At 40.4% G+C, this 15,278-nt stretch overlaps 1 protein-coding gene across 1 annotated transcript; it reads left to right on the top strand.

Annotated features, from left to right (window-relative positions):
• Nucleotides 1–1,450: 1,450 nt before the first annotated feature.
• On the top strand, nucleotides 1,451–14,832 carry zdhhc13 (zinc finger DHHC-type palmitoyltransferase 13). Its single transcript, XM_029281500.2, has 17 exons — nucleotides 1,451–1,545; nucleotides 4,827–5,032; nucleotides 6,576–6,698; nucleotides 7,818–7,895; nucleotides 8,818–8,962; nucleotides 9,094–9,158; nucleotides 9,304–9,466; nucleotides 9,867–9,992; nucleotides 10,092–10,225; nucleotides 10,372–10,472; nucleotides 11,585–11,709; nucleotides 11,808–11,870; nucleotides 11,977–12,070; nucleotides 12,781–12,864; nucleotides 12,957–13,114; nucleotides 13,559–13,656; nucleotides 14,205–14,832. Exons 1-17 carry the CDS (start codon nucleotides 1,519–1,521, stop codon nucleotides 14,341–14,343), a joined length of 1,929 nt encoding a protein of 642 aa, XP_029137333.2. The 5' UTR covers nucleotides 1,451–1,518; the 3' UTR covers nucleotides 14,344–14,832.
• Nucleotides 14,833–15,278: the final 446 nt, after the last annotated feature.

A 15,278-nucleotide genomic window follows, 5' to 3' on the forward strand; every position in this document is an offset into this window, starting at 1 on the left:
GGAGTCAAAAATGTCCCTGGTGAATAAGGAATTAGTTCTCTTTATACTAAAGGCATGTGTGTTTTTCATTCTAAAACGGACTTTGATTTTCTGAGCAATTCAAGCGGGATACTAAAGCTCTGAAAGATTTACTTTCACTGTTGAATAACTCAGCTGCAGGAAAGGCCTGTAGGAGGAAGTGAAACGACAGTCCAATGAAATGCACTCTTGCAGTGTCAGGAAGAAAAAAAAAAAACAGAAATTAAATGTATAAAGAAAATAAAAATGAAAACAAAAAGAGTTTCCGGTTTAGAGCTATTACCTTCAAAATAAAATACATTTTTGATCTCATCATTTTGAATGTCAAAAGCAGCAATAGATAACTTTTTTAAGTAAATCATACAAAGATGTGATGGATAACATGTTAAATTAGAAAAACCCTTTGCACATCCTTATCATAAGACACGTACGTAGGAGAGCAATTTGTCAAAAACTTAAAGGTTACAGGTTAAAAGGGTAACTTGTAAACCGTATTGATTGGCAACATTTTGGTACTAGACCTTTCCCTGATGAGGGTCTAGCACCGAAATGTTGCCAATAATTGACAACATGTCAAACAATTAATTTATCAATAACCAATGATTGAAACGTATCTATTTATGAGGAAACTTTTTAATTTGGTTACTTGACATATCAAAATGTTGAATGAGGTTTTTTGTACATTTGATCACACATTTATCAATCCTGCCTTCACAGCTGGATTCAGAAAAAAGGGTGCCAAAAAGTTGCATTTGTTGATTTATAGTTGTCTCTTTCCCATCGTAAGCTTAAGTATTTTTGGGCCCATCTGTGTATTGGCTTCAACTGTCGGCACACTTCCTGTAGGTTTGATCATCATGGAAAGTAAGCGTCTTGCCCATGATACTTTTCAATCTATGATAATGGACCATGTTCTACAAAGAGAAGTATAAAATAGTGCCACCAGCTCTCTTTTGTTGCCCTACGAAGGGCCATAACAACATTTCTATGGGTTTAAATCAAGCAGCAACCTCCGGTGTTGAAAAATGAAGCCAATGTGGAAGTGCAAAATCCTGCAGTTCATCGAGTGTCCCCTTGAGGCTGGCTGCAGAAGCACCAGAAGTCACATACACGCCCATTCAAAAAGACAGTTTTTACAGCTGAAATCAAAATGTTTACAACCTGACATGACCGGTGATTGACCGATGGGTTTTTTAAGAAGCTTAAAACCCGCCTCAGCCCCAGCTCTTAGCCTGTCAGACCGGTGACATCACTCACAAATAAAGTACATCTATCTATCTATCTCAGTCCATTAATATTTACAGTCAATGACTTAAATTGGCCTTTAAGTCTTAAGTAATATGCCTCTGTGTAGTTTTGTTCCCACCACCAAATGCTTTTTATTCTGCATTGTAACCTCGCGACTTTTATTTTGAAAGGGAACTGCGGAAGTTCTACGTCGGTCTCTGGCTCTTGCAGCCCTTTGAAGGAACTTTCTCTCCTTCGCTCCTTCACAACAAGATGGACTGGACCGAGGACGACGGAGCGGTAAGTTGGTTTTAAAGCGAAATTGCCTCTAGTTATCACAGCGTTGTTTTTGTCCGGTTGCCGTTTCATGAAGTACGACACCGCGGTTGTCATGGTAGTGTCTCATAGCAACGGTGTCCAAGGCAAGCAGAGTGTTAGCATGACACCAGCTAGCTTCGCTGTGTAATTTGAGCCTCGTTGGCGGTGATTACCTGTCCTCGCTGATCCGCACAGACGGATCACCTGTCGGTAAGTCTGTTAGCTTCAGCGGGGGGGGGGCGTTGTTAGCACGCTGCTAGTTACCTGTATATACGGTCAGGGTTGTTTCATTGTCGTCCACCTGACAGGAAACTGTCTTTTAATCGCCTTTTACTGAAAAACGAAAGTGTAATACCTCAGAGCTTCCTGCTTCTGTCAGGTAGCAGGCATGTGTTGATACTCACACATCCAGACAGTGGTTATCTTTTACCATGCGTTTATTTAAAGTCATCTGTCTGTCGTGTTCACATTATGACACTCAGCCTGACAGTGAGACTCATCCCAGAGGCTGGAGAACAACAGATGATGCAACTCTCCCGAAATGTGAATGAACCCATTAAATCACATCTCTAGAGTCAAACCCAGGTCTGATATCTAGAGCTGGGTATGAACCCATTAAATCACATCTCTAGAGTCAAACCCAGGTCTGATATCTAGAGCTGGGTATGAACCCATTAAATCACATCTCTAGAGTCAAACCCAGGTCTGATATCTAGAGCTGGGTATGAACCCATTAAATCACACCTCTAGAGTCAAACCCAGGTGTGATATCTAGAGCTGGGTATGAACCCATTAAATCACATCTCTAGAGTCAAACCCAGGTCTGATATCTAGAGCTGGGTATGACCCCATTAAATCACATCTCTAGAGTCAAACCCAGGTCTGATATCTAGAGCTGGGTATGACCCCATTAAATCACATCTCTAGAGTCAAACCCAGGTCTGATATCTTGAGCTGGGTGTTGTCCACAACCTCACAATTCAATCTGATTGAATATTGATCAATATGCTTCGTTATTCATTTTACCTCAATTACTTAAATAGCATCTTTAATTTAATGTTTGCACTGCCTGTTATTTCATTTAATGTCTGTTTTTTGATAACTTTGCACTATCTGCTTTTTTAAAAAACATTGCTGTACATATATATAAACAACACAACTTCAGAAGGTCAACACTTTTTTTTATATTTTTTATATTCAGGTCTAATTACAGATTTCTTTCCCCTCAACTTGTTTATAGGTTCTTGCTTTAAATTACAAAGATATTTTTTTTTTTATCCCTGCACGGGTTATGTACATTTCTTGTATAAGTCTATTTTCTAATTGCACAGTTTAAGTTTTTTTCATCTTGGGGTATTTTTTACATCTTTTTCCGGGTTAGTATATATGTAGGGGAGGAAGGGGGGCGTCGGTTTTGCGGTTTAATTTGTAACAAATGTTTCATGTCATGTCTTGTAACCTGCTACTGGATGCTTTAAATTTCCCTCGGGATCAATAAAGTATCTATCTATTTATCTATCTATCTATTTAATTATACATACAGATGACAGAAATAGCTGTCATCACAGTACCTTCTGATATTTGTTAAATCATTATGTGTGCATTATTTGTATAGTTTCAGAACAAACTGACTCAAAAATTTATTTTATCGTTGCATTATTCTTCAATAAACAAATAACAAAACATTAAAGTACTGTATGATCTAAAGTGCACATTTGTGCCTGAGCTGAATTTGCAGCAAAATTGTAATAAACATAAAAGTGCTGTAATGGCATGCACAAAAACTTGTTTATGTTACAAAAAGCAGGTAAAATACCTTATCTTTCTAATATTATCTCCAAAGACCCAACATTAGTCCATCATTACTAAGAAACATTTAGCAAAGTTACAGTGACAACTAAAAACTAAAGGTATCAAATGTCAGAGCAGTGATTTAAATAAACATATTTTCATCTTGTTCTTTCTCTGTAAACACCTCTTAAACGATGAACCAGAGTTATTGTTATTGTCACTCAACTCATTTCTGATCACAACATTTAGGCATCAATATTTCTTCTGACCGTGATTCAAAGTGAGGGTCCTCCTAACCTGGTGATTAAATGACCTCACAGAATATAGCTCATACTAGCTCGCCTATTAATTGTCATTGTTTTATAGTTGTTTGCTCCAGTGTGACTTGTTAATTATTTACCTGGTTGTCACCTAGAGCACACTGCAGAGTCCTAAATGGATAATTCAGTCTTCCACATGAGAGCAGATGGAAATGATTGAAACCATTGTTGAGCTGCAGAACAGTCTGTTGATGCTGCAGCAGCTGCTAGAGGAAAAACAAAACATGAAACTTCACTTGATGAAAGTGTCCTGATGTTTCTTTTCTTTGTTGGGTTTGGCATCCAAATTTTATTTTTTTTCAAGTTCTCTTTTATTATTTGAAAAATATAACCCAAAATACAGAAATAAATACAATAGAATGTGAAGCAACTTCACACGAGGTAACAAGAACATGAAGACCTTAAACACTTGGCAGGACAAGGGAGCCAAAGAGAATTTTTGAAAAATAATATTATACAAATAATGACAAAAAAAAGAAAACGTGAAATCTGAGGGTAGAAACACATGTAATCCATTTTGCCCCAGTTTTCAACAAATGCGTCCTTTTGTGTTCTTAGATTAAAAGTTATTCTTTACATCACAAAGATGTTATACACCATATGTATATCCATTCATCTACATTACGTATGTCTTTTTTCAGCCATTTCCTGGTTGCTACTAATAATATTGAGACTTCACTTCTAACTTTCAAGCACCAGTAGTGTTTGAGTGTTAAAACAACTAGTAAGAGACCTTACTTTAAACTGAAAAGTTCAAGTTTAAGGGCTTAAAAAGCTGTCGATCTCATGTAAAGTGTTAATGCATTGTGGGGAGATTTAAGTCAGTGCTAAGAGACGGTAAGGTGCTGTCAGGAAATGAAGGGGATGACATGCAGCAGAGGTTTCTGGCTGTGCTTCATGCAAATTGATGCTGTGAGTCCATGCTCAGCATCTAAAGCCTGGAGAGCCTTGAGGTGTCTGCATCCTCGAAATAAAAACTCCTCCCCCAAAGAAAATTCCTCATTCTCACAAACATTAAATCAGCTTCCATCCCTTTGAATCCCCTGGAGTGTGATTGTGTGACATAAATCAGTATTGCCACTGCTGCTCTCTGAACATAAGCCTCTCATGTTGAATCAAAACTGTGTCTTTTCTTTGTGTTTGGTTTTGCAGGGCCACGGCCACATGCATGACGGCTGTCAGCACGGACATGGAGGTCATTCTCACAGTCACGGGCCGAGAGCCGCGCACCCCTTCATGACGGGCTTTCACGGACAGTTCGGCAAAAGCTCAGAGCAGACGATGAACCTCAGCCAGCAGCCGAAGAAACGCTCCCACATGGACGACAGCAGCACATGGGACATCGTGAAGGCATCGCAGTGAGTGAACGCTTTATGAGGTGGTTTACGTGAGCGTGTTTGGTTCCATTTCATGTGATGCCACAGTTGATGAACGAGCAGGAAATCATCATGTTTCCTGTTAACCACCACTGGGGTTTCACTTTGTTCATGTGGGAACACAGAGGCAATTCGTTAAAGATTTACAACAGAACAAAAAAAAACCCCAAGCAGTCAGATAATACAACAGCCTATTAAAGGGTCAAGTCGGATTAGGTGAACTCTTTTTTTTTTTGGAAGTTAAATGTGTGTTTGTGTCATATTGATCCCTCTGTTGTATTTTTGTTACCACAGCAAGAATACAAGGTCAAGTTGAACCTGTGTGTAAACTGTGATGGATGTTTACAGCAGACAGTCTCAGTATTGAACTGAATTTATTCATGCAATTTAGCATAGTTTCAATACAGAGCATGAAGCTGATGAGCTGCACAGACTTTATAGCTATTGTGTGGCGTGCATGACTGGTTGATTTTTATTTTACTCTTGCCATCATCTGTCCAGGAACAACAGATAGAAATGAGCTAGTTAGCTACATCTGGTACAGAGCGTCTCTTCTCTTCTACACTGTCCCTGATTCAAATAAACAAATAAACTAAACTAAGAATGACATTTAACCTACAGAGCACACACGCTTTATTTTACAACTCGCTCCTTGCATTATAACGATATAGGTGTTCAGTGTTTCCCATAGGTTTACAGCGTTGGGGGGTTGGGGACAAGCCAACATGCTGACACGGCGACACGACGACACAAACACTTGAAGGAATCTTGGTGTTCATGTGTTACTTTTAATGACAGATGTCCTTTTCTATCGGAAAGATATCCTTAAATGAATTCTTTCCCTGATTTCCGACTCTATCCACTATCCTATCCCTACAATAAAGGCACAAAAAGCCCAAAAATAAATCTTTAAAAAAAAAATATATATATATATAAAAATATCCCCCCCTAATATAATGGTAGGGGAAACACTGGTGTTTCATGTATTGACACAGGAGCTGCCAAACAAAACAACAAAACTCTAGTCATTTTGTTTTTGTCCGGTTTGAAAATAGATCAAATCTGTTAAACATAGCTGCTGCAGAAACTGGTAATTCCACTTTAGCTGAGTCTATTTCTCGGTCATTTTAAGCTCACAGGAATGTTTTTTTTTTTTTTTTTGTTTGACTACCTAATCAGGGAGTTTAGGCACAGCAGAGCAAAGGTCACTTTTCTCGTAAGACGGGGAGAAGAAGTAAAGAATCTGCAGAACCACTCCTCTCTGTTTCCTCACCTCACCGTCTGTTGATGTCTTTTCATACTGACACAGTGTTGGTCTTTTCAATTGAATTATCTTGATTTTTTTCTGTAAATTGTGTTATTACTTCTTCCTTGCTTTGCAGTGGTTTTGTCCCTTTGAGTCCAGAAACTGAGATTTCATTATTTGGATCACTGTGTCATGAAGAGCATTGGTCTGCTTGTTTTCATCATAAATTGTGTGTTTATAAAGGTTTGCTCTCTCTGTGTGTGTGTGTGACCCTTTCAGGTTTGGTATCCTGGAGCGCTGTAAGGAGCTGGTTGAAGCCGGTTATGATGTCAGACAGCCAGACAAAGAGAACGTCACTCTGCTGCACTGGGCAGCCATCAACAACCGCTCAGAGCTGGTCAAGTAAGACCTGCAAATATCATCTTTATCTCCTTCACTCTGACTCACCACAGAGGAATCTCTATGTAAATACACACATTCCTCTGCAGGGAACTCAGCAGTGTACACATGTCTGAGTAGCAGTCCCGTGTTTAGTATGTCGGTAATTTGAGGAATTATTTACAATTATTTGAAGGATTTGTTGATTCTTTTGTCCGTCTTTAAACTTCGGGGATGTTGCTCGGGCTTCCTTGCACCATGCCTTATAATGAACGGTGAGAAGGCAGACTCAGAGGGCAGAACAAACACCTAGCTGTGAGAGTGTCACCCACCTGGGGGCGGGGTAATGAATCAGTCAGTCAATCAATCAGTCGATCTTTATTTGTAAAGCGCCTACTCATAACAAGTGTTATCGAGACACTTTACAGAAAGCAGATAAAAGACGTTACTCTTTGTTATTTAATATTACAAAAAGCAAGTAAAAAAGACCATACTCATTGTTATATTACAAAGACCCAAAGCACTTTAGGTTACTGCCCTTTATGATGTCATGAAGGGAAAATCTCCAAACGGCCTGTTTGAGCACACATTATCTGAAAAGTGGAGCAGGCAGAAGACAGAGAGGATGGACTTTACTCATGATTGGGGGGTTTGTAGACGGACTAGAGACAAACATTAAGTTTATTTACATAATATGTGACCTTTTAATGAAAGCTCTAATTCCTCTTTTGGATGTAAATTCAAAAGATTTGTTGTGCTCTGCAGCATAGTGACCCATGAAGCTTCACTCATATTTAGAGACAGTTGAAAGTGACAGAATTTGTGGAGGGACATTGTATCAAATACTGTGAGCAGCATAGTGGCTGTTTTCACTTCATAAGGAACAAACATTGGATGAGCAATATATTGAAAATGAAAACAGCGTATGTATTGTCAGTCCTTCCTCTGAGACTTCGTGTGTTGTGACATCTGTCATTGGGAGAAGAGTGAGCTGGATGAAGCACAACAACAGACAGATTCAGGGGAAAACCTTCAAAGAAACTCTGAAAAACTGAACATAAATGCAAAGTGATCCAACATGAAATGTTCTGAACAGTAATCATTGATCTCTTGCTCTGTTTCTCCTCTGGTGTTCTCCGACAGGTATTATATCTCTAAAGGGGCCATAGTGGACCAGCTCGGAGGAGACCTGAACTCTTCTCCTCTTCACTGGGCGATAAGGTGACTGAATTTCAGTAAAGGTGTTTGTTAGTCTACGTCTGCCTCTGCCTCTGTATTGTACATTTGATTCACTGTTCAGTTGTTTACGTGTTACCGAAAAAATGTGTAACCAAACAAAAATCACCATCATTTGTAGTTTTTCTAAGCTGCATAAAAAAGTATAGAAGTTATTGTGTGATTCATTTTGCTTCTCAGCTTTGTAAAAGTAACTCTGACACCTAGTGTTTAAAAAGGGTACTGCAGTGCAGATTCAAAACACTGGAGAGCGCTGTCTCCCCCCCGCCCCCTCCTCTCTAGAGTCGATGCTCACGTCAGGACACACTTCAGTGTTTATCCAGCTCTGCATCGGTCTGTGAACCTTTCTGCGTTCTAACCGCTCTCCTTTTTTCAAAATCATCTCCAATATTGATCCTAGTTTGAGCACCTTTCTGCTCGTGGAGCTTATTAGAAACATGCAGAGGCTTTTTAGGTCGGATACAATCACTTCTATCTGAACCACTTCTCTTGCCTGCTTCCATCGCTGCAACACCTGTTGGTTTGACCTGATAACTGCTCTCATATCTGGAAAACCGAGGGGAATCCAAAACGGCCGTGAAGAATCTAAAGTTAGAAGGAGGACATACTGGCTGCTGCATTGTTGTCAGAGAAGCCAGCACTTCAACATAGCATGTTTCCTTAATGTCTTATGATACATTAAGGTCATTTAGTGATTTAATTCAGTAAATATCTTGCGTATTGGGCCTTTAACTAAACCTGCTGATTACCACTTAACCACAGTGATTTGTATCAAACACTAGTCACATTATTACCAGAGTCACATTTTGTAATCGCTCTCTGAAGGGTGAATGTTGACTTGTTTAGACATTTCGCTCGCTCAGTGCATCCTCCATTAAGCTGTCTGTGGATTTTCGTCAATGATGAGGCAGGGCCACCTCCCCATGGTGATCCAGCTGATGAGATACGGAGCAGATCCCTCCATCGCAGACGGAGAAGGTTACCGCGCTCTCCACCTCGCCATCCTCTTCCAGCACATGGCCATAGCAGCTTATCTCATGGCAAAGGGACAGGTCAGACTTCACACTCACTCCATCATTTGTGTTGGCAAACATTCATTTTTGCATTTCTTTAAGTGTTTTTTTCACTTTGTGCATTTTCTTTTCCATAGTGCTAATCTTCTCATTTTACTTTTCTCTTGCAGGAAGTTGACGGTCCTGACTGCAACGGACAGACGCCACTTATGTTAGCCGCCCTGAAGATAATTGGGTAAGTACCTTTACTCCTTTACTGATTTAAACAGCTCGGGTATCACAAAATACTCCCCATGATTGGATTGGAACGTTGTGATGTATCAGTCTGATGTGTCAGTCTGTGAAGGATCTTACAACACCCGTTTGTTCTTCTGTCTCAGGCCTGAACCTACAAACTTCCTAATCAAAAATAACGCCTCTGTGAGCGCTGTGGACAAAGTGAACAGGAACACTCCTCTGCACTGCGCCGTGCTGGCAGGAAACGTAGACGCTGCCCACATCCTGCTGGAGGCCGGGGCCAGTGTGGACGCAGAAAACATAAACGTAAGCTTCACAAAAGTCCAAAATGAATAAACATTCCAAGTGTTGACACCAGTCTACTGTCGCTCTGTTAGAAACACATGCCACCAGTCTAGGGATGCACATAATGCTGCCTCTCCTCACTGCTCGTCATGAGTGTAGTGTTGTTAACTTCCCCAACTTTAGCACATGGTGATTGGATATTAACTCGGTCGAGTGTTTCCTAATCCCAGCGCATGGACTCACAGGCACACACACAAACAGAGCCAATTCAAGCTCATACACAAAACCATAAAAAAACTGCAAACCCATATTATATTGAGAATTGCTGCTTCAAGTTAGTAAAATAAATGCTTATTGTTACCCTACATTTTGGGATTTGATCCGTGTCTTTAAGTTGTGTTTAATGCTTGTTTGTTTTCAGGGTCACACTCCCATCGACGTGGCCCACCAGGTGCACAGCCCGCTGCTCATCCACATGCTGAATCACGTCAAACAGGAGAGGATTCGCTCTAATACACGCTGCCTACGACTCCTCAACAGATACAGGGTACAAACTAAACTAAAAGCCACACACACACCATGTCTAATGACAACATTCAAATAATCTCCAGTTTCTACAAACCCCACCCTGTTTTGTGTTTCCCAGGTTTTTCTACAGTTTCTGCTCTGCACTGCCTTCTTTGGAAGTGTGGGCGCCATCATAGATATGAACTCTGAGTCCTGGCTGCTCAAAGGGATCCTGCTGGCCTGTGTGATAGGTCTGATCAATCTGGCCTTAAGGTGAGGACTGAGCTTTCTACTGAACTCTTCCATGTTGAATGTAAATGTCGAGAGAATTAAAAATAAAAAACACAGGTTTCATTCGGATGCTTGTGTTCTCTATATTAATGTTGCCCTTAAAAAAAGAAGCATTTGTGTTTAAACAGGAACTTCCCCAGTCTGGACTTTCAGTCTCTGCTACCTGCTTCAATTCTCATGGCCTCATTCTTCTGGATGATTGTTACCTGGTGCCTCTGGTTCCTCCCAGATATCCTTTCTTAAGAGGAAAAAGACACGCTCAGTCAGTTACATGACAAGAGAAGTTTGTGATGTTCTGTACAAAGTTTTTTTTAAGGTTAATTTTGGGGCTTTTTTGTCTTTATTTCAGAGATAGGACAGCGGATAGAGTCAGAAACTGGGGAGAGAGAGAGAGTGGGGGAATGACATGCAGGAAAGGCACCACAGGTGGGATCCAAACCCAGGCTGCCCCCTCTCCAGGACTATAGCCTCTGTACATGGGGCACGCTCACCTGTGTTGTAGTGCAGGGTATACGCAGGTATACCCACTTCTGAATCCCCTCTGATTCACACCATTGATTGATTAACAAAAATCAGTAGTATGCTGCAATTTTCTTTTCCTAGGATGGTGAAGGGATGACCCTCACTACTCTGTCTCTCATTGGCGAGTACGCACTGACTAAATGTGTAAAATGAGTCTTTGTTGTCACTGTTAATAACAGAGGAGTCTTAAGAAAAAAAACATTTTGGGGAAAAATGAAGAGTATACCCACTTCTTCAGGCACCACTACATCACAGATGCTCAATAATGATTAGGCTACCGGCACCCCTGTACAAAGGTTTTATAAAGGATGTTTCTTCAGAGGAAGAAAATAATGTATGAAGGAGTGACTGAGGCCACATTACCAGAAGAAAAAACATATCAGTGGGCCGTGCAGCTACCGTACTAAACTGGTTGCTTGAAGTAACACATTTAAAAAAGTGTTCAGGCAGAGTGCCGAATTTGACATCGGGCCCTTTGCTGCACGTCATCCCTCACTCTCTCCTGCCTACATGTCCTGTCTCTCTACAGCTGCCCCATCCAATACAGGCAAAAAAGCCCCAAACATGACTAAAAATCAACTGTCTGGCTAGCTTGCTTTATGTAAATGATTTTACCGAGTTTTGATGACAAAGCAAGTTGGTCCCTCATCTTCGTGAAAGAAATGCTGCCATTCCCAAAACTTATATCATCGTTAACAGAGATGGGACTGCTCGTTAGTTTATGTGGCAGATTGTTACCCTGAAGTTCTTTTTTTTTTTTTTTTTTTTAAAGCTTTTTTTTTTTTTTAAAGAAATGTTCTCCTTAACCGTTGACCCCACATGGGCCCAGCGCCACTGTTCAGGTCTTGTTCACTCTGAATGCCACTGCTCTGCTCTACTACTACCTCCGAACCTGCAGGACTGACCCCGGCTTTGTGAAGGCGACCGAGGAAGAGAAGAAAATCGTGAGACGGCTATTAAATATACACTGAATAATAATATGATCTTACAGGTCATGTTTTTCTGCACAAACGAGCTGACTGTTGTTGTCCTGTGTTGTCAGAACGTGTTGGTGTTGGCTGAAGCCGGATGTCTGGGGCCCAGAATATTCTGCACTTCTTGCATGGTGAGGCTTGAAAACAGAAATGAAAAAAAAAAAAAACTTCTTGAAACACTGTCCCTTCAACACACACAGTGATTAACTGTACTGTTTTATTTTACCTGCTTCATAGACAAAGAAACCAATGAGAACCAACCACTGCTTTTCTTGTGACGCCTGTGTGGCCAAGCAGGACCACCACTCAGTCTGGACCAACTGCTGCATCGGTGAGAACCATTGTAGTCAGTAACGAGTGATCGCAGCAGCTGCCTGAAGAGAGAATAACATGACATGCGAACATTATCCTCACGTTCACGCTATAAATGAAAATGTGATACTTTAGTAACTGAAAATGTTAAAACTGCAGAATGGGCCAGGCGTTGGCTGGATACTGTAAAAGTTAGATTATTTTCAGTAAGGATCTGAAAATGTCTCGTTTCATGTCAAAATAATGTTTCACCAGACTTTGTCAAAATCGAATCAGATGTAAATCTGCCAATCAGAAAAGGTTATATTTCTAAGAGATTGATAATATAATATAGTATAAAATCCCTGTTAGAGCACGGTAACCATCATAACTGTAGTGATTAAAGCATTAATTAGGCCGCTGTGGTTCAGTGGTAAAGTCGGTTGTCTCTCAACGGGAAGGTTGAGGGTTCAATCCCCAGCTCCTGCAGCAACATGTCTGATGTGTCCTAGGCAAAAAGAGCGTGTAAAAGAGCTTTGAGTAGTCAGAAGACTAGAAAAGCATACAAGCTCAAGTCCATTGACCATAAACTTTGATTTTATATAAATCTGTGGATGTGCATTTTGATTTCTTTGTGGGGATATAAATTAAGACAATAGTTAGCATTGTGTTACAATAGGAGCGCACACTTTGGAGCCTTTAAAGTTATTTAAAAAACATCTCTGATCAGAATAATTTGTTCTCTTCCAGGTGCGAGGAACCATCACTACTTCATCCTCTTTCTGTTCTCTCTCATGCTGATGGGAGCCTGGATGTTCTACGGTTGTCTCATCTGTGAGTTACAGGAAAATGAAACAAAGTCATGACAGTATTAAGTTTTAAATCTCACCTGGATACACATGTGACTGTGCTGTGTGTTCTTACAGACTGGTCGACCCACTGCACGCTGCATTACGAGGATCAGGGTCTGTGGGGGGTGGTCTCTGCCCTGGTCACCTGCTCTCCCTGGGTGCTCAGCATCTTCCTGCTGGCCTTCTATCACACCTGCTGGTCTAGCTCGGTCCTGGTGCTGCAGCTCTACCAGGTCAATGGAGCCTGTTTTTTCTGACTCTTTAGAGCTTTTAAAGATACTGTAAACAAGCCAAATTAAAGTGTAATTCCGGTCTTTTTTCAACCTGGCTCTATTAAAACCTACACATTGTGGGGCCTAAATGACTAATAGACACAACAGATAATCCAGGTACACTTTTTACAGGTACAGGTTTTTCTGTGATCAAAACCTTTTTCATTGATTAAAAATAACTGAGGTGAGCAGCTGAACAAAATCAAAAACTGTCTTTTCCTTTTAGTCATTTAGACTCTAAAATATACAGAAAATAAAGCCGAAGTTTAAAAAAAAAAACGACCATAATGAAAGTACCATAATTACGGTACCTCTAAGGGTGCAACCCCCCTGCTGTGTTTCTACACCTGGAGAGTATCTTTCTGTTCCCGTGGGGACTGATGTTTCTCCTTTGTGCCTGAGCAGATTGCCTTCCTGGGACTGACCACAGCAGAGCGAACCAACCTGACACTCCACCAGATGAAGCTCGGGAAATCTGTTTCCCTCAAACAAAACCCTTACAAGTGAGTTCATATTAGTTTAGTTTTTTTCATTTTTCATTTATTTATTTTTTTGCACTGCTTCAGATTGTTTTTGTTTTCTCTGGAATCCAAGTTGAAGCTTAGTTAAATTATTCTTTTTCTACCAGTATCATTTTAAGCAAAGGAGGATTAACGTCTTTAGTTAATGATGCAGAGGGAACTTAATGCTTTTCAGTCGAGGTCTGGTGAAGTCATTAACATCTTATTGCAGATTAGCTACTGATTTATTACTGATGCAATCTCTTTGCAAAAAAAAAAAAAAAAAAACAGAACTTAAATCAATGCGAGGTCAATCATAATCTCCATACAATAGTCAGTTGGACAGGTTGACAGCATGTGCTGATGGCAATTCTATGTATCAGTCTCTTTATACTCTCAGTACAAAATAATTCAATTCAATTGGAAATGCTTTATTTGTCCTTCAAGAGGGGGTTAATATTAGTGGCATTAGAAAAACATTAGCTTACAAACAATGACACCACAAAGTCAGAAGGACAGATTCTGATTGGTCCGTTGTCGTTTCTCTGCAGTTTGGGTGTGGTGAAGAACTTGGTCTCCTTCTTCCACCTGCGTTGTTGCGGCCTCTTCAAACCGGCCATCATCGACTGGACGCAGCAGTTCCCTCCTGGCCGCGACCAGCACATGTTCGGACACACCGACATGGTCTGACCCCTCCACCCCCCTACTCCCCCCCCCCCCTGCTCAGGCTCAGGCTCAATGGTCAGACTCTTACAGTGGTTCTGGACCAAAAGCACAAAGTGTATTTATTTATTTTTTTAAAGGGAAGGCTCCTTGTGAAGAGAGACCTCGGATATCAGAAATGAGGGAAACACAAAAAAAAGGAATGTGTAGATGTTTGAATCCATTGCTCTTTGTACAGACTGCTGCTGCCTTATACTTGACCGATGTACGTGAAATAAGAATCACAGGTGTTTGAATGAAGGTAGGGTTTATGAACCTTTTAAAGGCCTGAATTGTAATGGACGTTTGGAGATGTTTTATATAAACACATCAAGCCTATTTTCTATCATCTGTTCTCGGAGAAAAAAAAAAGTCTTTGTACATGTACACAGTTGGTTTATGACTTTTGTAAGAGTTGCATGTGTTTAATAATGAATGACCACTATTATACTACAATAAAGCAATGTTGTGCCTGTCTTTAAACTGTCTCTGTTTTCTCTCACAGGCCTCCACATACAATAAAGAAACATCAGTAAATATCTCTACAGTGGGGCTCATGAATGTAGGTCGTGGAGCGTTGTTTCATTAGGGTGACTCTGCAGTTTGGTGCTGCAGGTCACATTTAAAAAGAATATTTGCAGTATGAGAGCTCTGTATTCACGTGGCAACCTCTAACATGTCAAATACACCAAAGGGCTAAAGTGGAGAATGATAATTTGAAATAGTCTTAATATAAAATGTGGATACTGAAAGATCCACTAATCAATAGTTTTAAATAAACACCTCACTTAGAAGAATTGTCACACATTTTGCAGGAAATTGTGTTTTTTTTGTTTTGAGTACAGTTTCAGTTTTTTTGTTGTTTTTTTTTTTTCAGGCTTTGTGCCTTTATTGGAGGGACAGGACAGTGGACAGAGCCACAA

This window comes from Labrus bergylta, chromosome 3, assembly GCF_963930695.1.
Source record: "Labrus bergylta chromosome 3, fLabBer1.1, whole genome shotgun sequence".
Classification (NCBI taxonomy): Eukaryota; Metazoa; Chordata; class Actinopteri; order Labriformes; family Labridae; genus Labrus; species Labrus bergylta.

What these genes read in the sequence shown, in the direction of transcription:
- zdhhc13 (XM_029281500.2), top strand. Translation starts at nt 1,519, where the DNA reads ATGGACTGGACCGAGGACGACGGAGCG. An exon ending in AACCGCTCAGAGCTGGTCAA is followed by an intron (nt 6,699 to 7,817) that starts GTAAGACCTGCA and finishes GTTCTCCGACAG; the next exon opens with GTATTATATCTCTAAAGGGG. An exon ending in CTGATCAATCTGGCCTTAAG is followed by an intron (nt 10,226 to 10,371) that starts GTGAGGACTGAG and finishes GTGTTTAAACAG; the next exon opens with GAACTTCCCCAGTCTGGACT.